The 27,599-nt window shown below is 44.7% G+C and overlaps 1 protein-coding gene across 5 annotated transcripts in view; it reads right to left on the bottom strand.

Annotated features, from left to right (window-relative positions):
- PRKAR2A (protein kinase cAMP-dependent type II regulatory subunit alpha) overlaps nucleotides 1-27,599 on the bottom strand; it is a 94,772-nt gene that overhangs the window by 16,074 nt on the left and 51,099 nt on the right. For 4 of the 5 annotated variants that reach the window (XM_074032169.1, XM_045386279.3, XM_045386281.3 and 1 more), the window contains 4 exons: nucleotides 26,210-26,262; nucleotides 22,713-22,796; nucleotides 19,015-19,121; nucleotides 9,456-9,609 (listed from right to left, as the gene is read on the bottom strand). In XM_074032169.1, coding sequence (XP_073888270.1) covers nucleotides 9,456-9,609; nucleotides 19,015-19,121; nucleotides 22,713-22,796; nucleotides 26,210-26,262 — 398 coding nt within the window. Of the gene's footprint in view, nucleotides 1-9,455; nucleotides 9,610-19,014; nucleotides 19,122-21,028; nucleotides 21,451-22,712; nucleotides 22,797-26,209; nucleotides 26,263-27,599 lie in introns of those variants that run through there. The other variant, XM_074032170.1, reaches the window with a different exon arrangement.

The following is a 27,599-nucleotide window of genomic DNA, read 5'->3' on the forward strand; positions in this document are numbered from 1 at the left end:
GAGAGGTCAAAGCTACAGTGAGTTATTATTGTACCACTGCACTCCAGCCTGGGCAGCAGAGCAAGACTATGTCCCAAAAACAACAATATTAACAACAACAACAACAAAATACATAGGAATAAAAAGTCTACATTTCAAGAATGGGTGCAGTGGCTCACACCTGTAATCCCAGCATTCTGGGAGGCCATAAATGGATCACTTGAGCTCAGGAGTTCAAGACCAGGCTGGGCAACATGGTGAAACCCCATTTCTACAAAAAATACAAAAATCAGCTGGGCACGGTGGTGTGTGCCTATAGTCCCAGCTAGTTGGGAGGCTGAGGCTTGGAGAATCACTTGAGCCCAGGGGGCTAAGGTTGCGGTGAGCCGAGATTGCACCACTGCACTCCAGCCTGGGTGACACAAGTTGAAACCCTGTCTCAAAAAAAAAAAAAAAAAAAAAGTCTATAGTTCAAGACAGGCATATGAGCACATGAAATGTGCTTGGTGAAACTACAGAAGACAAGTGCTACATAAATTTCAAGGTAAGAAGGGGAGATCACGGTAGGCAGGAGTGAACAAAGATTATTTCGCCGCAAAAATGTCTGGGACCTGAAAGAGAGGTAGGATTAAAGTTAATGAAGAGACATGGGAGGAATATGCAAGATGGAAGGCAGGCATATGAAAGATACCTTGACTCTTAACAAGTCATGGATTCCTTTTGTTTTATTTTTCAGATGGGGTCCCCCATTGTTGTCCAGGCTGGCTTTGAACTCCTGGGCTCAAGTGATCTCCCTACCTCAGCCTCCCAAGTAGCTGGGACTACAGGTGCACAACACTGTGCCTGGCTTAGTAAGTAATGGATTCTGATCAGGAGACAATTAACCAAAGCCAGGCACTTCTCAGATATTTGTACACATGTGCAGGGAGATACCCATGAGAATGTTAATTGCTTAGTCTTAGATTCCTAAATGGGCAAGCAGTTATTTGTATCTAAGTTAACTACCTTTCTTCTACCTCAGGCTGTCAGGAATAAATATATATACACACACACACACACACACACACATATATATATATATATATATTTTTTTTTTTTTTGCTAGAAAGTATAACAATGGGCTGGGCACAGCGGCTCATGCCTGTAATCTCAGAACTTTGGGAGGCCAAAGCGGATGGATCACTTGAGGTCAGGAGTTCAAGACCAGCCTGGCCAATATGGTGAAACCCCATGTCTACTAAAAATACAAAAATTAGCCAGGCGTGGTGATGGGCGCCTGTAATCTCAGCTACTCGGGACACTGAGACAGGAGAATCATTTGAACCCGGGAGGCAGAGGCTGCAGTGAGCCAAGATCATGCCACTGCACTCCAGCCTGGGTAACAGGGCGAGACTCTGTCTCGAAAAAAAAATAAAAACAAAACAATATTTTAGGCTGTGTGTGGTGGCTCATGCCTGTAATTTCTGCACTTTGGGAGGCCAAGGCAGGAGGATCGCTTGAGGCTAGGAATTCAAGACCAGCCTGGGCAACACAGGGAGACCTAGTTAAAACACAAAAACAGGCCGGGCACGGTGGCTCATACCTGTAATTCCAGCTCTTTGGGAGGCTGAGGCGGGTGGATCACGAGGTCAGGAGATTGAGACCATCCTGGCTAACATGATGAAACCCTGCTTCTGCTTAAAATACGAAAAATTAGCTGGGCATGGCGGCAGGCACCTGTAGTCCCAGCTACTAGGGAGGCTGAGGCAGGAGAATCGCTTGAACCTGCGAGGCGGAGCTTGTAGTGAGCCAAGATCACAGCACTGCACTCTAGTCTGGGAGACAGAGCGAGACTCGGACTAAAAAAACAAACAAACAAACAAAACCCCACAAAAACAGAAAACCCCAATATTTTATTTATTTATTAAAACAAACAAACAAACAAACAAAAACATACAGGCTGGGAACAGTGGCTCACGACTGTATTCCCAGCACTTTGGGAGGCCGAGGTGGCTGGATTGTTTGAGCCCAGAAGTTTGAGAACAGCCTGGGCAACATGGCGAAACCTGTCTGCACAAAAAATACAAAAATTAGGCAGGCATGGTGGCGTGCACTTGTGGTCCCAGTTACTGGGAGGCAGAGGTGGGAGGATCACTTGAGCCCTGGGAGGCGAAGTTGTAGTGAGGTGTGAGGGCACCACTGCACTCCAGCCTGACCAACAGAGTGAGACTGTCTCAAAAGATAGACAAAAGATAGACAGATAGATAGATAGACACACACACACACCCACACACACACACACAGATAAAACAAAAGGCCTGGCGCAGTGGCTCACACCTATAATCCCAGCATTTTGGGAGGCCAAAGTGGGTGGATCACTTGAGGTCAGGAGTTCGAGACCAGCCTGGCCAACATGGTGAAACCTTGTGTCTATTAAAAATACAAATATTAGCCGGGCATGGTGGTGCACACCTATAGTCCCAGCTACTCGGGAGGCTGAGGCACGAGAATTACTTGAACCCTGGAGGCAGAGGATACAGTGAGCTGAGATCACACCACTGTATTCCAGCCTGGGTGACAGAGACTCTGTCTCAAAATAAATAAATAAATAAAAATTAAAAAATAAACACACAGAGGGCAGCAAAGTTAACTCCCAATATTTTATAAATCTACTTATATGTGTTACAAAGATTAGTATAACTGCAATAGCAAACAATATTTCGGCCAGGCACGGTGGCTCACGCCTGTAATCCCAGCACTTTGGGAGGCTGAGGTGGGTGGATCACTTGAAGTCAGGAGTTCGAAACCACCCTGGCCAACACAGTGAATTCCCATCTCTACCAAAAATATAAAAAATTAGCCAGTATTGGGCCGGGCGCGGTGGCTCACGCCTGTAATCCCAACACTTTGGGAGGCCGAGACGGGCGGATCACAAGGTCAGGAGATCGAGACCATCCTGGCTAACACGGTGAAACCCCGTCTCTACTAAAAGTACAAAAAAAACTAGCCAGGCGAGGTGGCGGGCGCCTGTAGTCCCAGCTACTCGGGAGGCTGAGGTTGGAGAATGGCGTAAACCCAGGAGGCGGAGCTTGTAGTGAGCCGAGTTCGCGCCACTGCACCCCAGCCTGGGTGACAGAGCAAAGACTCCGTCTCAAAAAAAAAAAAAAAAAAAAAAAAAAAAAAATTAGCCAGTATTGTTGGCACATGCCTATAATCCCAGCTATGCGGGAGGCTGAGGCAGGAGAATCGCTTGAACCCGGGAGGCGGAGGTTGCAGTGAGCCGAGATCATGCCACTGTAGACTCCAGCCTGGGCGACAGAGCAAGAGTCCATCTCAAAAACAACAACAACAACAACAACAAAGTTCTAACTAAAGAGAAAACAACAAATATCTCTTAAAGCGACTTTTTTTTTTTTTTTTTGAGATGGAGTTTCGTTCTTGTTGCCCAGGTTGGAGTGCAATGGTGCAATCTTGGCTCACGGCAACCTCCGCCTCCCAGGTTCAAAAGATTCTCCTGCCTCGGCCTCTGGAGTAGCTGGGATTACAGGCATCGCCACCATGCCCAGCTACTTTTGTATTTTTTAATAGAGACAGGGTTTCTCCATGTTTGTCAGGCTGGTCTCGAACTCCCGACCTCAGGTGATCCACCCGCCTTGGCCTTCAAAGTGCTGGGATTACAGGCATGAGCCACTACACCCGGCAAGTGACTTTTTTTTTTGAGAGAGAGTCTCACACTGTCACTCCGCAGGCTGGAGTGCAGTGGCATGATCACAGCTCACTGTAGCCTTGACCTCTTGGGCTCAGGTGATCCTCCCACCTCAACGTCCCAAATAGCTGGGACTACAGGCATGTGCCGCCACATCAGCTAATTTCCTGTTTTTCGTAGAGACAGGGTTTCACCATGTTGCCCACGCTGGTCTTGAATTCCTAGGCTCATGTGATTTGCCCACCGTGGCCTCCCAAATTACTGAGATTACAGGCATGAGTCACCACACTCAGCTGGTTCTAACTCTTTTTATGCATGCTTTAACACTTCCCAAAACTCTCTTTTCATGTGGTGCAAATTCAGTTCCTATGGCTGTGGAGAATATAAAAAAGCACCAGACATCAACATAGCCTTTGAGAAGCATCCAATCGAGCACTGAAGAGGAAATTCCCACAGGCAGCAAGTGCTCAGAGGCAAGCAAACAGCCCTGAAGTTCAAAAGAGAAAAGGAGTGCTACTCTCTCCAGTGACTGCAGGAATTTCCCAGGAAACCTTCTACTGACTTTCAATAAAGCAAGAGAAAGCAGAAGAGACTAAGTACAGGGGCCATGATGGCAGCTGCCCACTATAAAAGCAGGAATGTAGGATCCAACTTGGAAAACTCAGTGACGACACCAGATCCTCCCTACTTCCACCTCAGAAGGCATTTCCAAGGCCTTGTGAGGTTCAAAGAAGTCAGGCTGGAGAGGACCTTCTGTGAGTTACTTTCCTAGAGGTGGTATTGAAGCTTTGAAAAAGTCTAGGCTTGCAAAGCAAGTGAATGAACAGGAGAAAAGTAGAGTCCAAAAGAACATCTTGATAGGTCACTGACCTATCAAGAAAGCAAGGAGAGGAGGAATGACTGCCAAAGGCAAGGAAATAGAAAGAACAGGAGTCTTAGGAAAGGAAGTCTCAGGAAAAGAGGGGTGGTGAGTGGCACCATGGCCATAAGGAGCTTGTGCCATCATTCTGTGAATACCCACCTTGTACCAGGCACTAAGGGAGTCGCTTCTCTTATGCCCATGTATTTAATCCTCATACCCCAGTCACAATGCAGGTGGTTTTACAGCTCAATATACAGTTTTCAATTTTCACTGAGACTTTCTCTTAGAGATTATCCAAGAATGGGTTATTTGGCTGGGTGCTGTGGCTCTTGCCTGTAATCCCAGCATTTTGGGAGGCCGAGGTGAGCAGATCACCTGAGGTCAGGAGTTCGAGACCAGTCTGGCCAACAAGGTGAAACTCCATTCCTACTAAAAATACAAAATTTGGTTTTTGGCCCAGAGCAAGATGGCCAAATAGGAGCAGCTCCAGCCTCCAGCTCCCAGCACGAGAGACACAGAGGACGGGTGATTTCTGCATATTTTTTTTTTTTTTTTTTTTTTTTTTGAGACGGAGTCTCACTCTGTCGCCCAGGCTGGAGTGCAGTGGCCGGATCTCAGCTCACTGCAAGCTCCGCCTCCCGGGTTCACGCCATTCTCCTGCCTCAGCCTCCCGAGTAGCTGGGACTACAGGCGCCCGCCACCTCGCCCGGTTAGTTTTTTGTACTTTTTAGTAGAGACGGGGTTTCACCGTGTTAGCCAGGATGGTCTCGATCTCCCGACCTCGTGATCCGCCCGTCTCGGCCTCCCAAAGTGCTGGGATTACAGGCTTGAGCCACCGCGCCCGGCCGATTTCTGCATTTTCAACTGTGGTACCGGGTTCATCTCACTGGGGAGTGCTGGACAATCGGTGCTAGTCAGCTGGTGCAGCCCGACCATCGAGAGGTGAAGCAGGGTGAGCCATCGCCTCACCTGGGAAGCGCAAGGGGGAAGGGAATCCCTTTTCCTAGCCAAGGGAAACTGAGACACACAACACCTGGAAAATCGGGTAACTCCCACCCTAATACTGTGCTTTACCAAGGGTCTTAGCAAATGGCACACCAGGAGATTATATCCCACACCTAGATGGGAGGGTCCCACGCCCACAGAGCCTCCCCCGTTGCTAGCACAGCAGTCTGAGATCTAACCGCAAGGCAGCAGCGAGGCTGGGGGAGGGGCGCCCACCACTGCTGAGGCTAAAGTAGGTAAATAAAGCCTCCAGGAAGCTTGGACTGGGTGGAGCCCACCACAGCTCAAGGGGGCCTGCCTGTCTCTGTAGACTCCACCTCTGGGGACAGGGCATAGCTAAACAAAAAGCAGCAGAAACCTCGGCAGAGGTAAATGCCCCTGTCTGACAGCTTTGAAGAGAGCAGTGGATCTCCCAGCACGGAGGTTGAGATCTGAGAACGGACAGTCTGCCTGCTCAAGTGGGTCCCTGACCCCTGAGTAGCCTAACTGGGAGACGTCCCCCACTAGGTGCAGACTGACACCTCACACCTCACATGGCGGGGTACACCCCTGAGACGAAGCTTCCAGAGCAAGAATCAGACAGCAACACTCGTTGTTCAGCAATATTCTATCTTCTGCAGCCTCTGCTGCTGATACCCAGGCAAACAGGGTCTGGAGTCGACCTCAAGCAATCTCCAACAGACCTACAGCTGAGGGTCCTGACTGTTATGAGGAAAACTAACAAACAGAAAGGACACCCACACCAAAACCCCATCAGTTCATCACAGTCATCAAAGACCAAAGGCAGATAAAACCACAAAGATGGGAAAAAAGCAGGGCAGAAAGGCTGGAAATTCAAAAAATCAGAGCGCATCTCCCCTTCCAAAGGAACGCAGCTCATCGCCAGCAACGGATCAAACTGGACGGAGAATGACTTTGATGAGTTGAGAGAAGAAGGCTTCAGTCAATCAAACTTCTCAGAGCTAAAGGAGGAACTGCGTAACCAGCGCAAAGAAACTAAAAATCTTGAAAAAAGAATGGAAGAATGGATAACTAGAATAATCAATGCAGAGAAGGCCATAAACGAACTGACAGAGATAAAAACCATGACACGAGAAATACGTGACAAATGCACAAGCTTCAGTAACCGACTCGATCAACTGGAAGAAAGAGTATCAATGATTGAAGATCAAATGAATGAAACGAAGCGAGAAGAGAAGTCTAGAGAAAAAAGAGGAAAAAGAAATGAACAAAGCCTCCAAGAAATATGGGATTATGTGAAAAAACCAAATCTACATCTGATTGGTGTGCCTGAAAGTGAGGGGGAAAATGGAACCAAGTTGGAAAATACTCTTCAGGATATCATCCAGGAGAACTTCCCCAACCTAGTAAGGCAGGCCAACATTCAAATTCAGGAAATACAGAGAACGCCACAAAGATACTCCTCGAGAAGAGCAACTACAAGACACATAATTGTCAGATACACCAAAGTTGAAATGAAGGAAAAAATGTTAAGGGCAGCCAGAGAGAAAGGTCAGGTTACCCACAAAGGGAAGCCCATCAGACTAACAGCAGATCTCTCAGCAGAAACTCTCCAAGCCAGAAGAGAGTGGGGGCCAATATTCAACATTCTTAAAGAATTTTCAGGCCGGGCGCGGTGGCTCAAGCCTATAATCCCAGCACTTTGGGAGGCCGAGACGGGTGGATCACGAGGTCAGGAGATCGAGACCATCCTGGCTAACACGGTGAAACCCCGTCTCTACTAAAAAATACAAAAAACTAGCCATTTTTCAACCATTGTGGAAAATAGTATGGTGATTCCTCAAGGATCTAGAACTAGAAATACCATATGACCCAGCCATCGCATTACTGGGTATATACCCAAAGGAGTATAAATCATGCTGCTATAAAGACACATGCACACATATGTTTACTGCGGCACTATTCACAATAGCAAAGACTTGGAATCAACCCAAATGTCCATTAGTGACAGACTGGATTAAGAAAATGTGGCACATATACACCATGGAATACTATGCAGCCATAAAAAAAGGATGAGTTCGTGTCCTTTGTAGGGACATGGGTGCAGCTGGAAACCATCATTCTCAGCAAACTTTCGCAAGAACAGAAAACCAAACACCGCATGTTCTCACTCATAGGTGGGAATTGAACAATGAGATCACTTGGACAAAGTGCTGGGGTTACAGGAGTGAGCCACTACGCCCGGCCAATCTTTTACATTTTTAAAGTTTTATTTTATATTCCAAGATATGCCCTATTTGGGTGAATAGATTTGAAAAAAATGTTCATTCTGTTGTTGCTGTGTGCAGTGTTCTATAAATTTCACATAGCTTTTGTTAATTAATGGTGTTAAGTTCTTCTATATCCTAGCTGACACCAGCTGATTCTCTGTTTGTTCTTTTTTTTTTTCATTTTGTTTTTGCTTTTGAGATGGAGTTTTGCTCGTTGAATGTACCTGTTGGCAGATCTGGATTTCAGGCTTTTCCAGCACCCCATCTGGGATATATGGGAACCCAGGAACTCACTGTCATGTCTTTCCTCAAGCCCCAATATCCCTAGATAGTCTGCCTTCTTTCCACCTTTCAGGGTCTTCCTGTGTTTGTTATATTATGTCCAGAGTGGTGTGTGTGTGTGTGTGTGTGTGTGTGTTTTGTGTTTTTTTTTTTTTTTTTTTTTTTGAGACAGAGTCTGGCTCTGTCGCCCAGGCTGGAGTGCAGTGGCCGGATCTCAGCTCACTGCAAGCTCCGCCTCCCGGGTTCACGCCATTCTTCTGCCTCAGCCTCCCGAGTAGCTGGGACTACAGGTGCCACCACCACGCCCGGCTAATTTTTTGTATTTTTTTTTTTAGTAGAGACGGGGTTTCACCGTGTTAGCCAGGATGGTCTTGATCTGCTGACCTCGTGATCCGCCCATCTTGGCCTCCCAAAGTGCTGGGATTACAGGCGTGAGCCACCGTACCCGGCCCGTGTGTGTTTTTAAGTGAGAACACTAGCATGCTATAGGGCTATTCCATCTTGGTCTGAACCAGTAGTTGGCACCAAGGCTTATTATTTTGTTTTATATTTTTTGAGATGGAGTCTTGCTCAGTCGCCCAGGCTAGAGTGCAGTGGCGTGATCTTGCCTCACTGCAACCTCCGCCTCCTGGGACTACAGGCACCCATCACCATGACTGCCTAATTTTCATATTTTTAGTAGAGACAGGGTTTCACCATGTTGCTCAGGCTGGTCTCGAACTCCTGACCTCAAGTGATCTTCCTGCCTTGGCTTCCCCAAGTGCTGGGATTACAGGTGTGAGTCACCACACCTGGCCCCCCATTACTTATTATTCCCCTAAACAAATCTATTCTCAAGTTTTTCAATCATTGAGTCCCAAGTGCGTGACCTATCCTTAAGTCACTATCTCTTTCAGGAGCACTCTTAATTTAACATCAGGATGTCACAATAAAGTGCTTTTTTTTTTTTTTTTGAGATGGAGTCTTGCTCTGTTGCCAGGCTGGAGTGCAGTGGTGTGATCTCGGCTCACTGCAAGCTCGGCCTCCCGGGTTCACGCCATTCTCCTGACTCAGCCTCCCGACTAGCTGGGACTACAGGCACCTGCCACCACGCCCGGCTAATTTTTTTGTATTTTTAGTAGAGATGGGGGTTTCACCATGTTAGCCAGGATATCTCCTGACCTCATGATCTGCCTACCTCAGCCTCCCAAAGTGCTGGGATTACAGGCGTGAGCCACTGCCCAGCCCTAAAGTGCTCTTTCACGTCTTTAAAATGTGATTTCATTTGAGAAAATATGTTCATAATTTTATAATATCCATGTCTTTCAGATAACTGGCTGTAAGATATAGTGTAAATCAACAGCCTGAGGACAGAGACACAGAAAGGGAATTAATACTGTGCCTTGCAAGGGGAACAATTTCTCTCACTCACCAGTCCCCAGAGGGAGCCTTCTGAGGTAGCAACAATGGTAGCAGCTCTCGGGGTGTTGTACATCAGAGCTAGTTCTCCAAAACTGCCACGGTTGTCATATTGACCAACAGAGCGGGTTTGATTATCTTTTGTTACTAAAATGTCATAAGTTCCCCTAGAAGAATGACAAAAAATAATTTCATTAGTTACTTCTGATAATAAATGCTAAGAACTGGCAGGCACATATAAAAGAAAATGTTGTTTTAAGATATTACCAAAGGAACTTTGCTAATATATAAAAAACAACATATTTTCATATTTTGACTTTGTACTGTGTCCTATAACCTTGCTAAACTCATTTATTAATTCTAGTAGCCTTTCTGTGGCATTCTTGGAATTTTCTTTTTTTTTTTTTTTTGAGACAGAGTCTTGCTCTGTCACCCAGGCTGGAGTGCAGCGGAGGGATCTTGGCTCACTGCAAGCTCCAACTCCCGGGTTCACGCCATTTTCATTCTCCTGCCTCAGCCTCCCGAGTAGCTGGGACTACAGGCACCCGCCCCCACGCCTGGCTAATTTTTTTGGTATTTTTAGTAGAGACAGGATTTCACCGTGTTAGCCAGGATGGTCTCGATCTCCTGACCTCGTGATCCATCTGCCTCGGCCTCCCGAAGTGCTGGGATTAAAGGCATGAACCACTATGCCCAGCCTAATCTTTTTTCTTTTAATAATATATAATATTGCCGGGCGCGGTGGCTCGAGCCTGTAATCCCAGCACTTTGGGAGGCCGAGACGGGCGGATCACGAGGTCAGGAGATTGAAACCATCCTGGTGAACACAGTGAAACCCCGTCTCTACTAAAACTACAAAAAACTAGCCGGGCGAGGTGGCGGGCGCCTGTAGTCCCAGCTACTCGGGAGGCTGAGGCAGGAGAATGGCATGAACCCGGGAGGCGGAGCTTGCAGTGAGCCGAGATCCGGCCACTGCACTCCAGCCTGGGCGAAAGAGCGAGACTCCGTCTCAAATAAATAAATAAATAAATAAATAAAATATAATATTTTACATAATTTATGGGGTACATGTGAGTGTTTTATCCATGCATAGAATGGGTGATGATTAAGTCAGGGTAACTGGGGTATCTATCACCTTGGGATATATGTCATTTCTATGTGTTGGTATCATTTCACGTCCTCTCTTCTACTAATAGTTCCTTTGAAATATGCAAAATATTGTCACCCAAGTATAGTCACCCTATCATGCTATAAAACATTAGAACTTGCCGGGTGCAATGGCTCACACCTGTAATTTCTGCACTTTAGGAAGCTAAACTGGGAGGGCTGTTTGAGCCCAGGAGTTTGAGACAATCCTGGGCAACGTATGGAGACTTGTCTCCACAAAAAGGAAAAAAAAAAAAGACACATTAAAATGTATCTCTTCTATCTAACTGTGTGTTTGTACCCATTAGCCAACTTCTCTTCATCCACCCACCACCCTTCTCAGTTTCTGGTATATATCATTGTATTCTCTATGTCTATGGTATCAGTGTTCTTTAGCACTCTCATGTGAGCGAGAACATGTGGTATTTGTCTTCCTGTGCCTATCTAACTTAATATAGCAACCTCCATGTTGCTACAAATGACATGATTTCCTTCTTTTTTATGGTCAAATAGTATTTCATTGTGTATCTATGTCACATTTTTTCTTCCTTCCTTTTTTCCTTGCCTCCCTCCCTCCCTCTCTTCCTTTTCTTTGCCTTATTGCATTGACTATAACCTCCAATACAATATTAAGTGGAAATGGTGAAAGCAAACATTGTTGCCTTATTCTGAGTTGTAAGAAAAAAACAACTTTTCGGCCGTGGTGACTCACACCTGTAATCCCAGCACTTTGGGAGGCCAAGACGGGCAGATCACGAGGTCAGATCAAGACCATCCTGGCTAACACGGTGAAACCCCGTCTCTACTAAAAATACAAAAATTAGCCGGGTGTGGTGGCGGGCGCCTGTAGTTCCAGCTACTCAGGAGGCTGAGGCAGGAGAATGGCGTGAACCTGGGAGGCGGAGCTTGCAGTGAGCCAAGATCGCGCCACTGCACTCCAGCTTGGGCGACAGAGCAAGACTCTGTCTCAAAAAACAAAAAAACAAAAGAAAAAAAAAGAGAAACACAATTTTTCACCATTAAATATGATGTTAGCTGTAAGTTTTTAATAAATGCCTTTAGTCTAGTTAGGGAAAGTTATTTTTGTTGGTAGTTTACTGAGCATTTTCATCACAAAAAGATGTTGAGTTTTGTCAAATGCTTTGCTGTAGATATTGAAATGAGTGCATGGGTTTTCTTTCATAGTCTCTTGAAAATCAGGATACAACCAATTAAAATAAAGAAAGCAGGTTGGGCGCAGTGGCTCAAGCCTGTAATCCCAGCACTTTGGGAGGCCAAGGTGGGTGGATCACCTGAGGTCAGGAGTTCGAGACCAGCCTGGCCAACCTGGTGAAACCCCGTCTCTACTAAAAATACAAAAATTAGCTGGGTGGGTGACGGGTGCCTGTAATCCCAGCTACTCGGGAGGCTGAGGCAGGAGAATCACTTGAAACCAGGAGGTAGAGGGTTGCAGTCAGCCGAGATTACGTCATTGCACCCTAGCCTGGGCGACAGAGAGAGGCTCTGCCTCAAAAAAAAAAAAAAAATGCAAACGATACAATTATTTATCTATTGATTGGCAATAATTGCTAAAAAAACAAAAAATTCAGAACTGACATGCATTTGCAGAAATAGGCACTTTCAACATACCACTGAGAGAAACATAAACTTTTCAGTTTCTGCAAGATAATTAAAACATATAGCAAACGCCTTAAAAAGACCCTTTGATACAGCAATTCCATTTCTAGTCATTCCAAAAGAGACAATCAAAGATATTGCAAAAGGTTTAATTGCAGGGATTTCACCAGGTAATATTTATAATAGTAAAAACTATAAGTAATTTCATCTGCTAATAATAGGAGATGGGTCAAATACATGTTTCTATCTATATTACAGAGTCATTAAAAATAATGACAGAGGCCACGTGTGGTGGCTCATGCCTGTATATAAAATAATAATGACAGAGTATGGCTGCACAGTGGCTCACCTGTAGTCCCAGCACCTTGGGAGGCTGAGGCAGACACATCACCTGAGGTCAGGAGTTTGAGACCAGCCTGGCCAACATGGTAAAACTCTGTCTCTACTAAAAATACAAAAATTAGCTGGGCATGGTGGCATGTGCCTGTAATCCCAGCTACTCAGGAGGCTGAGGCAGAAGAATCACTTGAACTTGGGAGGCAGAGGTTATAGTGAGCCGAGATCACACCATTGCACTCCAGCCTGGGCGGCAGAGTGAGACTCTATCTCAAAATAATAATAATAGTAACAGAATAATACTATAATCCCTGACATGCTTAAAACAGATTTAAAAAAATTTAATCACACAACAATGTATGATTTAATATTTAAAAAAAGTATGTAAAGATAACTCCATTAGTCAACTCCATTTTTGATGTTTGATTGTTGACAGCTTTCAAACCCTTCCTCTTCTGCCCCACATCTGGGCAAGCTGATAAGAAAGCCTGGGTGCTCCCTCCTTTGGTGCTGATGGGGAGTTCAATCAACACAAATGCCAGCCCCTGTGTAAGAGTACCCTCACCTAATCTCACCTTCTAACCACCATAAATCCCAAGACAGTCACTTCGCCTGCTATCTAAAGTCATTTTTGGATCCGTCTGGGAGCCTGCCCTGCTCTAAAATGGCTCAACATGTGAGTAATAAACCTTTTCATACCATTTTAGTGTATCATCAGTCTTGACATCTTAACCAAATTTTGGGTGAGGTATCTGATCTCAACAGTAAAGCATGGAAAAAATAATGGAATCATATACTGGTAATCAGATTATGCCTAAATTAATTTCTATCCGGTTTGTATTTTATTTATTTATTTATTTATTTTGAGTCAGAGTCTTGCCCTGTTGCCCAGGCTGGAGTGCAGTGGCGCAATCTCAGCTCACTACAAGCTCCGCCTCCCGGGTTCACGCCATTCTACTGCCTCAGCCTCCCAAGTAGCTGGGATTACAGGCACCTGCCACCATGCCCGGCTAATTTTTTGTATTTTTAGTAGAGATAGGGTTTCACCGTGTTAGCCAGGATGGTCTCGATCTCCTGATCTTCTGATCCACCCGCCTCGGCCTTCTGAAGTGCTGGGATTACAAGTGTGAGCCACCGCACCTGGCCTTTTTATTTTTTTATATTCTAAATTTCCTACAAAGAACTTCCATCTGTCTGATAAAATCACTAAATATCACGTATTAAAAGAAAAGCAGAGAATGTGCCACCAACCCTGCTTTCAGGGGAGCTTACCACTCAGTAGGGAAGCTGACCTGTCCTAGGCCTTTATAGACAAGGTAAAATAAGGTTATAAATACGAAACATGGAATTCAGTGTTTTTAGTGTCTCCTCCAGACACTAGCATTTAACTTTGGGAGTGACACGAACTCATTTCAGGCAGCAGCACCGCAGAGAGCCTCTCTTGACCTTTCCCATTCAGGTCCTCCTCTAAATAACGGGGCCTATGTTTTTATCATTGTTGTTACCACCACATTATGTAATAATTATCTATTGAAAGGTCTGTCTCTCCAACTTGACCATGAACTTTTTGAGGCCAGGAACTGTACCTTTTCACTTGAACGATAGTTTTTCTTTATTGTTTCGTAGAGACAGGGGTCTCACTATGTTGCCCAGGTTAGTCTTGGACTCCTGGCCTCAAGTAATCCATATCGGCCTCCAAAAGTGCTGGGATTACAGGTGTGAGCCACTGTGCTCAGCCCTTTCCTATTTGTTCATCACCACATTCTTTTTTCTTTTCTTTTTATTCTGAGACAGGGTCTCATTTTGTTCCCCAGGCTAGAGTGCAGTGTTATGATCACTGCCCACTGGAGACTCAACCTCTTGGGATCTAGTGATCCTCCCACCTCAGCCTTCCAATTAGCTGGGGACTACAGGCATGCACCACCATGCCTGGGTAATTTCTTAAAAAATGGTTTTTTGTGCGATTTTGTTTTGTTTTTTTGAGACAGAGTCCCGCTCTGTCACCCAGCCTGGAGTACAGTGGCATGATCTCCGCTCACTGCAACCTCTGCCTCCCGGGTTCAAGTTATTCTCCTGCCTCAGCCTCCCGAGTAGCTGGGACTACAGGTGCATGTCACCATGCTCAGCTAATTTTTTTATTTTTAGTAGAGATGGGGTTTCACCATGTCAGCCAGGATATTCTCGACATCTTGACCTTGTGATCTGCCCACCTCAGCCTCCCAAAGTGCTGGGATTACAGGCGCCCGGCCTGCATTTTTTTTTTGAGATGTAATTTCACTATTGTTGCCCAGGCTGGAATGCAATGGCATGATCTTGGCTCACTGCAACCTCCATCTCCCAGGTTGAAGCAATTCTCCTGCCTCAACCTCCCAAGTAGCTGGGATTACAGGTGCCCGCCACCACATCCAGCTAATTTTTTGTATTTTTAGCAGAGACGAGGTTTCGCCATGTTGGCCAAGCTGGTCTCAAACTCCTGACCTCAAGTGCTCTGCCCACCTGGGTCTTCTAAAGTGCTGGAATTACAGGCGTGAGCCACCGTGCCCAGCCTAAAAAAATGTTTTGTAGAGATAAGGTTTCACTATCTTGCTCAGGCAATCCTGGGCTCAGGCAATCCTCCCACCTTGGCCTCCCAAAGTGCTGGGATTGCAGGTGTGAATCACTGTGCCAGGCCCTTATTCACCACTTTCACTGTACAAAGAATAATCCCTTTTGTTTACATATGAAATAAATCATTCCCTCTGTACAAAGGCATTTCAGTCTTTTTTTTTTTTTTTTTTTTGAGACGGAGTCTCGCTGTGTCTCCCAGGCTGGAGTGCAGTGGCGTGATCTTGGCTCACTGCAAGCTCCGCCTCCCGGGTTCACGCCATTCTCCCGCCTCAGCCTCCCAAGTAGCTGAGACTACAGGCGCCCGCCACCGCGCCCGCCACCACGCCCGGCTAGTTTTTTGTATTTTTAGTAGAGACGGGGTTTCACCATGTTAGCCAGGATAGTCTCGATCTCCTGACCTCGTGATCCACCCGCCTCGGCCTCCCAAAGTGCTGGGATTACAGGCTTGAGCCACCGCGCCCGGCGGCATTTCAGTCTTTAAGTTGTGGACATGTACAGGTGGATGTTATTTCTCAGACCATAAGTGCTCAATGGGACCTCTGTCATGGTGGTGGAGGACATGGCAAGGCAAAGGGGAAAGGTGGCTGCTTGAGGTGGTAATACAATTTTATTATATTATAAAAATAGACCTGGCATGGGGTGGCTCACACCTGTAATCCCAGCACTTTGGGAGGCTGAGGCAGGTGGATCTCTTGAGGTCAGGAGTTCAAGACCAGCCTGGCCAACCCCGTCTCTACTAAAATACAAAAATTTTAGTAGAGGGTGGGAGTGGTGGCAGGTGCCTGTAATCCCAGCTACTCAGGAGGCTATGGCAGGAGAATCATTTGAATGCGGGAGGTGGAGGTTGTAGTTAGCCAGGACTGCACCACTACACTCCAGCCTGGGCAACAGAGCAAGACTCTATCTCAAAATAAATAAATAAATAAAATAAAATAAATACAGTTTTATATTATATTTATAATTTTATTTTAAAACTATTGATCTCTCTCAAAAAAAAAAAAAAATAAGAAAAGGCTCAAGAAGAAAGGCAACCAATGAATCTACCACAGCTATTTGATGGAGATTAAAAGAATTTTTAAAATGAGGAGAATTAGAAAAATTTGAATAAGGTGCATATACTATATGTAGTATTGTATAAATGTTAATTTGTGTTTTTTATAATTGTTCTGTACTAAAGTAAGAGAATATCCTTTTTAGGAAATGCACACTGGGGTATTCAGAGATAACAGGGCATTATATCTGCAATTTACTCTCCAACAACTTTTTTTTTGGTGGTGGTAGGGACGAAGTCTCACTCTGTCACCCAGGCTGGAGTGCAATGGCACAATCTCAGCTCAAGGCAACCTCTGCCTTGTGGGTTCAAGTGATTCTCCTGCCTCAGCCTCCCAAGTAGCTGGGATCACAGGCGTGCTCAATTTTATTTTTTTTTTTTGAGACGGAGTTTCGCTCTGTCTCCCAGGCTGGAGTGCAGTGGTGCGATCTCGGCTCACTGCAAGCTCCGCCTCCCGGGTTCACGCCATTCTCCTGCCTCAGCCTCCCGAGTAGCTGGGACTACAGGCGCCGCCACCACGCCCGGCTAATTTTTTGTATTTTTTTTTTTTTGAGGTGGAGTCTCGCTCTGTCGCCCAGGCTGGAGTGCAGTGGCGCGATCTCGGCTCACTGCAAGCTCCGCCTCCCGGGTTCCCGCCATTCTCCTGCCTCAGCCTCCCGAGTAGCTGGGACTACAGGCGCCGCCACCACGCCCGGCTAATTTTTTTGTATTTTTAGTGGAGACGGGGTTTCATTGCGTTAGCCAGGATGGTCTCGATCTCCTGACCTCGTGATCCGCCCGCCTTGGCCTCCCAAAGTGCTGGGATTACAGGCTTGAGCCACCGCGCCCGGCCATTTTTTGTATTTTTAGTAGAGATGGGGTTTCACCGTGTTAGCCAGGATGGTCTCGATCTCCTGACCTCGTGATCCGCCCGTCTCGGCCTCCCAAAGTGCTGGGATTACAGGCCTGAGCCACTGCGCCCGGCCTTTTTTTTTTTTTTTTTTTTTTGTATTTTTAGTAGAGCTGGGGTTTCACCACGTTGGCCAGGCTGGTTTCGAACTCCTGACCTCAAGTGATCCACCCACCTCAGCCTCCCAAAATGCTGGGATTACAGGCGTGAGCCACCGCGCCCTTCCTTGTCAACAATTTAATGAAGCAAAGGGAGAACACTAACCTGGGGAACCTGTATTTATAATTTTTTTTTCTTTTTTTTTTTTGAGACCGGTCTCACTCTCACCCAGGCTAGAGTGCAGTGGCACTATCTCGGCTCACTGTAACCTCCCCCTCCCAGGTTCAAGCGATTCTCCTGCCTAAGCCTCCCAAGTAGCTGTGATTACAGGCACACACCACCATGTCCAACTAATTTTTGTTTTTGTTTTTGAGACAAAGTTTCACACTGTTGCCCAGGCTGGTGTGCAGTGGGGCGATCTCAGCTTGCTGCAGCCTCTGCCTCCCAGGTTCACACGATTCTCCTGCCTCAGCTTCCTGAGTAGCTGGGACTACAGGCGTGCGCCACCATGCCCAGCTAATTTTTGTATTTTTAGTAGAGACAGGGTTTCACTATGTTGGCCAGGCTGGTCTTGAACTCCTGACCTCATGATCCACCCGCGTCGGCCTCCCAAAGTGCTGGGATTACAGGCATGAGCCACTGTGTCTGGGCAATTTTTGTATTTTTTTTTTTTTAGTAGAGATGGACTTTCACCACATTGGCCAGGCTGGTCTCGAACTCCAGACCTCAAGTGATCCACCTGCCTCAGCCTCTCAAAGTGCTGGGATTACAGGCATGAGTCACTGCACCAGGCCTGTGATACATTTTTTGTACTATTTGTTTAACTTTTCTGTAACTCTGAAATTACTTCGAGATAAAAAAAATTATTTTTGTTTCCTTTTTATTATCTAGCTCCAAAAACCATTTTATTTTTAAATTAATGGAAGATATCAGGTGAAGCAATATCTTATTGATGTTAAACTCTTAATGAGAGTGCTTCTTTCAGGACTAAGGGGATCAGGATACCTACCTCACTGCCACCAGCCAAAGAGGATACTAAGCTCAAGAGGTTAGGACACAGTAAGGTGAGCAGGCCAAGCCCAAATATTTCATTTTTTCCTAATACTTACATCTGAGCCAGAGGGGTTAAGGTCAGGGCAGCATATTAATGAGTAAAATCAGGCTCGAATATGAAGATTCAAACAACTATAGCACCATGGCTAATTCTTCAGGGAATCAATTCACTTGACACTGGCAAATAACATGTTTATAAAGCACACCCTGCACTCTTTAACTAACTGTAAAGAAGACTTTCTTTTTTCTTTTTTTTTTTTGAGACGGAGTCTTGCTCTGTTGCCCAGCTGGAGTGCAGTGGTGGGGTCTCAGCTCACTGCAACAACCTTCGCCTCCTGGGTTCAAGCGATTCTCCAGCCTCAGCCTCCCAAGCAGCTGGGATTACAGGCATGCACCGCCACATTCGGCTAATTTTTGTATTTTTAGTAGATACGGGGTTTCACCATATTGGCCAGGCTGGTCTCGAACCCCTCACCTCAAGTAATCCACTGGCCTTGGCCTCCCAAAGTACTGGGATTACAGGCGTGAGCCACCGCACCTGGCCTAAAGGAGACTTTCCACTCTAGATGATTGCTCTTCAAATATGAGTTGTGCTGAGGATTCAGGACAGCACTGGTAGAGAGGGACAAGCTGTGGACTCTCACAAGGCTTTGGGAAGCTTTTTCACTTGGCCCTAAGCCTCTCGGGGCTGAATACAGAATAGGATAAAGCATCTGCACTGATTCATGAATCCGATTAAGTGTGGCCACACAATTCCAAAACTCCATCTCCTACCGTTCTATGACATAAAAGTTGTCTCCATCATCTCCTTGGTCAATGACATGCTCATCAGCTTTGACTATCCTTTCAAACATGGCATCAAGAACTTGAGAAAGTTGTTCCTGCAGGGTATGCACAAGAAGGAAAAATAGCCTTACATATGCTGCAAAAAAGCAGTGACCATAATTATCTCAATTTGTGACTATATAACAGAAGTCCCCACATTCAAACAGAAACCTAAAGGTTGTCTGAAACAAATGCTTTCCTGGGACCATTCAGCTTTGCACCTCCATGTACCTCAGCAGACAGCAAATTGGCAAGTCTTCTGAGGCAGTATTGTTTTGAAAAAGCTTCCCACAATTTACGCAAAAATATTGACTATCACCTGCCTGATGGTTCCACTATGTTACGCGTAAAGCCATATGCTGCCACCTTCCTACAGGTGTTGATCTTAACAGGATCATCAGATCTAAAGGACTGCTGTGGCTTAGAGGTTATCTTTTGGAATAGCACAACTGCTTTTGACTAGCAAAACAGGTCACTTAACCTCGCTGAGCTTCAGTATCTTTTTTTTTCTTTTTTTCTAGAGACAGAGTCTCACTCTGTCGCCCAGGCTGGAGTTTAGTGGTGTGATCTCAGCTCACCGCAACCTCTACCTCCTGAGTTCAAGCAATTCTCCTGCCTCAGCTGCCTGAGTAGCTGGGACTACAGGCCTGCACCATCACGCCTGGCTAATGTTTATATTTTTAGTAGAGATGGGGTTCTGCCATGTTGGCCAGGCAGGTCTCAAACTCCTGACCTCATGTGATCCGCCCACCTTGGCTTCCCAAAGTGCTAGAATTACAGGCGTGAGCCACCACGCCCAGTGAACTTCAGTTTCAAAAAGGGTATAACAAAGATTCCAGGTCATCAATTTTTATGACCAAAGGAGAAAAACCTAGGAAGTATTTACGAAACAACAGATACTCAATAAATGAGATCTATTATAAGACAGCTAATACTGCTTCATTTGCATACAGCACATACAATTACTTACTACTATTGCCTGCCATAACCAGACATCAACTATGTCAATAAGTATAATGAAAAGAAAATAATACTATTAAATTCTATGAAACAATGGTCTCAGTCTAGGGCCAGCATCCCTGTCAGACAGGGAGATCAGTGATTATTAGGGAGTCACTAAAGAATACCAGGTTCAATTAAAAAAAGAGACTTTCTCTTTGGAGGAATGTAGACTGAAGACCTGGAAAAAGAATAATTTTATGACTGCATAATTCCAGGTGAGTTTATGTTCTATCAGAGTGACTGTACTACTACGATAATTGAGTATCACCAAAAAGTATATTTAGTTCCATGTGAGTTGAATACTGTATAAGCTGACAAATACTAAAAAGGATGGCTTGCAATTGACGTGTTACCCACATTCACTGGAATGTGAGCCCAGCGTTGCCAGAAATCTCCTATTTAAATGCTGGCAATAAATTTAAATTTTCATGTACAATACAGAACAAACACAGACATCTGTACCTAGCCTGTGGATTGCCTGCTGGAAGCCTCTTGTTCTATGTCACTTTTCTTCTTCTAGTCTGTACTCTTCAAACACATGTGTCATGAGATATAGAATAAAAGGGGTGGAAGGGGAGCATTTCTAGGTTAGAGGAGACTAAAATAACAACATGACAACCAAACAAAACACAGTAAGTCCTCACTTAAAGAGGTTGATAGGTTCTTGAAAACTGTGACTATAAGCAAAACAATGTATAGAAGGTCCTCAAATAACACAGTTATAACACTGATGAGGGAAAAAAAAAGGTTCCATTATAGGTTGTTTTGCTTAAAGTTACAGTTTCCAAGACTACCAACAATGTTGAAGTACTTACTGCATGTGATTCAGAGATGGTCATCTATGAACCAGGAAGTGGGTTCCTGGTCAGATACCAAATCTGCTGGCACCTTGAGCTTGGATTTCCCAGACTCCAGAACTGTGAGAAATTTCCACTGTTTATAAACTACCCAGGTTATGATATTTTGTTATAGCAGCCCAAATGTACTAGGACACCCATCAGGAGATAGCCCTTGTTCTTTATTTCTACCACCAAGAGAGGGAGGACAGGCCCAGGTCACGGATCCTATGCTAGGCCCTGCAGAAACACACCATTCTCAAGAAGCACTTATCACATACTGTGGTAAGCCAGTGGGTTAACTATTATCAATGAAGGGAACTACATACCAGCATCTTCAGAAAAATCAATCTCTTTGTAGGATAAATTCAGACCTCCAAACTAAACCAGGGTCATGCAAATCTGAGCATTTCCTTGCAACATGACAAAATTGCATGCTCTTCAAATTATCAGTTTTGTCTTGGAGAAAGTGCCAAAGCAGCTCAGAAAAATACAGCAGTCCTCCTCTTATCCATGGGGAATATGTTCCAAGGGGATATGTGGATGTCTGAAACCACAGATAGTGTTGAACCCCATTGCTGTCAATTGGAAAACATTTCTGTTCGTATCTTCCACCCACAAATGTAATGCCTTTTCCATCTTAACCAAATACTTAACACGCACTGTGGCTGTAACTTGGGCAGTTTGAGGTGAGACAGCAAAACTAGCAGAAATTTCTTTTTCCTTCTTCACAGTTTTACAGATAGAAGATTCATTCTTATATATTTTTTTTTTTTGATTTTGAGATGGAGTCTTGCTCTGTCACCCAGAATGGAGTGCAATGGTGTGATCTCAGCTCACTGCAACCTCCACCTCCTGGATTCAAGCAGTTCTCCTGCCTCAGCCTCCTGAGTAGCTGGGATTACAGGTGCACACTACCACACCTGGCTAATTTTTGTATTTTTAGTAGAGACGGAATTTCACTATGTTGGCCAGGCTGGTCTTGAACTCCACCCACCTCAGCCTCCCAGAGTGCTAGGATTACAGGCATGAGCCACCGCACTCAGCCAGAAGATTCATTCTTACCATAGATCTCTGCAACCTCGGTATACAATTTCTTTCTCCCACCCTCCCTCTCTCCCTTCCTTTCTTCCTTTTCTTTCTTTCTCTCTTCCCTTCTCTCTCTCCCTCTTTCTATCTCACCCTTTCTTTTCTTTCTTTTCTCTCTCTCTCTTTCTTCCTTTCTTTCCTTAAATTTCTCTCATCTTTTCACTTAAAGGAAGCATTTTATGGCTTCTTTTTGGCATATCCGAATTGCCAGCATTGCTTCTCTTGTGCTTTGGGGCCATTATTAAGTAAAATAAGGGTTACGTGAATATGAGTACTGCTAGATGGTGACTAAGTGACTAATGGGCAGGTGGCATATATGGCATGAATACACTGGGATAAAGTGATGATTTGTGTTCTAGGTGGTAGCAGAGCAGGACAGCATGAGATTCATCACACTACTCGGAACGGCATGCCTTTTAAAACTTAGGAATTATTTCTGGAATTCTCCATTTAGTATTTTTGGGCTGTTGTTGACTATGGGTAACTGAAACCCTGGAAAGCAAAAACCAAGGATAAGGGGGACTACTGCACTAAAAGGCATCTAAAAGATCATGTCTGGGTTAAAGTGGTCAATACAATGAAACATTTGTATGTAAGATGAATCTAAGGTTTATGCTTAATACGGCTATGGTTAGGATGCTAAAAATTAAAGTTTAAGTGACAAATAGGAGCAAAGCTAAAAGATCATTATAATAAAAATACTTTAGAAATCAATGTTACCTGATCGAGATTTTTGAAAAGGAGAATATCTTTGCAAGCTTCCTGAAGTCTGCATCTCTGTTCATCAGTTTTAGGATGAATCACCTGCCAATGCAAATAAAACCATGGAAATTGTTTTATTCCATTTTAACATAACCACTTAAAGACTGGTATATTTCTTTCTCCAAAAAGTGGGAAAAATAAAGAGCATGGTTTCTGTAATTTTAATTTTACATAAATATCAAGCTGCATGCTGAAGGTGGAGGGGCAATGTAATATAAAGGTGAAAAGCACCAGCCCTGAAGCCACCTGCTGACTATGTGGCTGGCAGCAAGTGAGCTGTCCCCTGGGAGCCTCAGGATCTTCATCCATAAAGCAGAGGCTTATAAATTTGTTCATTAAACAAATATTGAGCATCTACTCAAAAAACAAAAAAAAAAAGTACATCATTTAATCTGACCAGAAATAATAGATGTTAAAAGTGTTAGCCAGGCGAGGTGGCTCATGCCTGTAATCCCAACAGTTTGGGAGGCCGAGGCAGGCGGATCACGATGTCAGGAGATCGAGACCATCCTGGCCAACACAGTGAAACTCCGTCTCTACTAAAAATAGAAAAATTAGCTGGGCATGGTGGCGCATGCCTGTAATGCCAGCTACTCGGGAGGCTGAGGTGGGAGAATCGCTTGAACCGGGGAATCAGAGGAGGTTGCAGTGAGCCAAGACCGCACCACTGCACTCTAGCCTGGTGACAGAGCAAGATTCCATCTCAAAAAAAAAAAAAAAAAAAAAAGGGCTGGGCACGGTGGCTCGCTCCTATAATCCCAGGTAATCCCAGCACTTTGGGAGGCCGAGGTGGGCAGATCACGAGGTCAGGAGTTCGAAACCAGCCTGACCAACATGGAGAAACCCATCTCTACTAAAAATACAAAATTAGCCAGGCGTGGTGGCGCATGCCTGTAATTCCAGCTACCTGGGAGGCTAAGGCAGGAGAATTGCTTGAACCCAGGAGGCGGAGGTTGCAGTGAGCCAAGATCACACCATTGTACTCCAGCCTGGGCAACAAGAGCGAAACTCTGTCTCAAAAAAAAAAAAAGGCCGGGCGCGGTGGCTCAAGCCTGTAATCCCAGCACTTTGGGAGGCCGAGACGGGCGGATCACGAGGTCAGGAGATTGAGACCATCCTGGCTAACACAGTGAAACCCCGCCTCTAATAAAAAAAATACAAAAAACTAGCCGGGCGAGGTGGCGGGCGCCTGTAGTCCCAGCTACTTGGGAGGCTGAGGCAGGAGAATGGCGTAAACCCAGGAGGCGGAGCTTGCAGTGAACTGAGATCAGGCCACTGCACTCCAGCCCGGGACTGGCACGAGACTCCGTCTCAACAACAACAACAAAAAAAAGTGTTAAGTATTTTAAATTTGTGATATTAAATTAGAAAAAACTGTTTTAGTCATCAATAATTTTACAATAGCTAGAACAAAAAATTTAATCTACAGGATTTTTACATTCACAAAAATGGTAGCATTTATTAGAATATTTCAGATATTTTTCATAAGTTACTCATTTTAAGGGTAACTTGATTTAAGGGTAACATAATAGATCACTAAAGCTTTTTTTATTTTTTGAGACAGAGTCTCACTCTGTCGCCCAGGTTGTAGTGCAGTGGTGTGATTTTGGGTCACTACAACCTCCGCCTCCCAGGTTCAAGTGATTCTCCTGCCTCAGCCTCCTGAGTAGCTGGGATTACAGGTGGGCGCCACCACGCCTGGCTAATTTTTGTATTTTCAGTAGAGATGGGGTTTCACCATATTGGTCAGGCTGGTCTCAAACTCCTGACCTTGTGATCCACCTGCCTCAGCCTCCCAAAGTGCTGGGATTACAGGTATGAGCCACCGTGCCTGGCCCACTAAAGGTTTTTATAACAGCAATCTTTTTTTTTTTTTTTGAGATGGAATCTCACTCTGTCACCCAGGCTGGAGTACAGTGGTGTGATCTGATCACCACAACCTTGGCCTCCCGGGTTCAAGCAATTCTCCTGCCTCAGCCTCCTGAGTAGCTGGGATTATAGGCGCCCACCACCACACCCAACTAATTTTTGTATTTTAGTAGAGATGAGGTTTCACCAGGTTGGCCAGGATGATCTCGAACTCCTGACAGGTGATCCACCCACCTTGGCCTCCCAAAGTGCTGGGATTACAGGCCTGAGTTACCACACCCAGTCTATAATATCAATCTTTTAAAAATTATAGTTCATACATGCTCTCATAAAAGTAATTTATGTCAGGAGACTGAGGCAGGAGAATCACTTGAACCCAGGAGGTGGAAGTTGCAATGAGCCGAATTCGCGTCACTGCACTCCAGCCTAGGTGACAGTGCGAGAGTCCGTCTCAAAAAAACAAAAACAAAAAACAAAAACAAACAAAAAATAATTTACCTCAATTGTACAGAAGTTTAAAAAACTATTTTTTTTTTAAAAGCACCCAAAAATCAAACATGGTTTTGCCACAACCACTATTAACATCTGGGGTATATCCTTCCAGATAGAATTTTCTATACATACATATATACAAATAAATATATATATTTCAAATTTTTTAATTTACAAAATCTCTATATATATATTTCAAATTTTTAAATTTACAAAATGCTCTATAAAATGCACCTCACACAAACATACATCCCATGCCATTACATACAGTCCTGTACCATCACTTTCAATGGCTACAGATTCTCTCCATTTGAATGTACTATAATTTAGCCCCTGGTAATCCCATATTTTGGGTCGTTTAGGTTGTTTCCACTTTTCATTGTTATAACACTACGATAAACTCCATTTGTACATCCTCAGGAAGGATCCAACTTTCATTAGGGATGAATTCTCCTTTAGGTAAATGCTAAATCAATTGGCCTGGCTCTAAGTATTTAAGGCTTGTTGTTAATTTTTTTTTTTTTTTAATGAGATGAGGTCTAACTACATTGCCCAGGCTAGTCTCAAACTCCTGGGATTCAAGTGATCTTCCCACCTCAACCTCCCAAAGCACTGGGATTACAGGTGTGAGCCACATGCCCAGCAGTTGTTTTTTTTTTTTCTTTTCAGCCTCGACCTCCTAGACTCAAGCAGCAATCCTCCTGCCTCAGGCTCCTAAGTAGCTATGAATACAGGCACATGCCACCAAACCAGCTAATTTTTTTTTTTTCCCCCCAGAGATGGGGTCTTGCTATATTGTGCAGGCTGGTCTTGAACTCCTGGCCTCAAGCAATCCTCCTGCCTCAGTCTCTTAAAGTGTTTGCATTATAGGTGTGAGCCACCACGCACAGCCTGTTTAAGGCTTCTGACAGCAACAGCTAGGCACTTCTCACCATACCCTCAACCAATGCAGCTTTCAATTTGTTAGATTGAAAATGTCACTTCATTGATATTTTAATTTGTATTTAATGATTAGTATGATGAGTTTTTGGTATGTAGAGAAGGGGAGTTAATGAGAAATACAATTCTACCTAACATCTTTGCTTGGGTCTTACCCTTGGATCTGTATCTTCCTCTTCCTCATCAGGGTTATAGGTCTCAGCACAGACTAAAATTGGAGAGAAAAAAACAAAGAATGAATTTAACAGACGTGTGGCTTTAGGAAAAATAGGAAGTAAACTCAATTATCTTTTATTCACTGTTTTCTTTCTTTTTTTTAGAGACAGAGTTTTGCTCTTGTTGCCCAGGCTAGAATACAGTGGCACAATCTCGGCTCTCTGCAACCTCCATCTCCCAGGTTCAAGCGATTCTCTTGCCTCAGCTTCCCAGGTAGCTGGGATTACAGGCGCTGTACCACCATGCCTAGTTAATTTTGTATTTTCAGTAGGGATGGAGTTTCACCATGTTGGTCAGGCTGCTCTCGAGCTCCTGACATCAGGTGATCCACCTGATGTATAACATAAATGCTCACACTTGTAATCTCAGCATTACAAGGCATGGAGGCTGTAATGCTGGGAGGCTGAGGCGGACGGATCACGAGGTCAAGAGATCGAGACCATCCTAGCCAACATGGTGAAACCCCACCTCTACTAAAAATAAAAAAATTAGCTGGGCATGGTGGCGTGTGCCTGTAGTCCCAGCTACTCAGGAGGCTGAGACAGGAGAAGCACTTGAACTTGGGAGACAGAGGTTGCAGTGAGCCGAGATCATGCCACTGCACTCCAGCCTGGTTGACAGAATGAGACTCCGTCTCAAAAAAAAATAGAGAGTAAGTTGTGTGAGACATAAAGGGAAAAAAGGCAAGGTGAAGAAGAGTATATATGGCATGCTATCTCTTGCAGAAGAAAGGACTTCCATGAGAAAGGAGAGCTAAGAATGGAGGGAAAGTAAATATACTTTTACCAGTTAATTTTTCCAAAATGAAACAATTTGGGAAGAATAAACCGGAAAGTAATGAAATTACTGTCCTAGTGTATAGATAGAAACAGGAAAGAAGGGATAGGGAAAGGAATGAAACTTCTCAGAGGAAACTTTTGTTTGTTTTTGAGACGGAGTCTTGCTCTGTCACCTAGGCTGGAGTACAGTGATGTGATCTCCGCCCACTGCAAGCTCTGCCTCCCGGGTTCACGCCATTCTCCTGCCTCAGCCTCCCAAGTAGCTGGGACTACAGGTGCCTGCCACCACACCCAGCTAATTTTTTGTATTTTTAGTAGAGAAGGGGTTTCACCGTGTTAGCCTGGATGATCTCGATCTCCTAACCTCAACTGCCCGCCTCGGCCTCCCAAAGTGCTGGGATTACAGGCGTGAGGCACCGTGACTGGCCTGAGGAAACATTTGTATACAAAAAGTTTTGATATTTAAGCCATGTTAATTTTTCACATATTTTAAAAATTAAATAGATAACAAGGACCCTAAAACTAAGTACAAAGAAAAAAAACCTACCCA

This window comes from Macaca fascicularis, chromosome 2, assembly GCF_037993035.2.
Source record: "Macaca fascicularis isolate 582-1 chromosome 2, T2T-MFA8v1.1".
Lineage (NCBI taxonomy): Eukaryota > Metazoa > Chordata > Mammalia > Primates > Cercopithecidae > Macaca > Macaca fascicularis.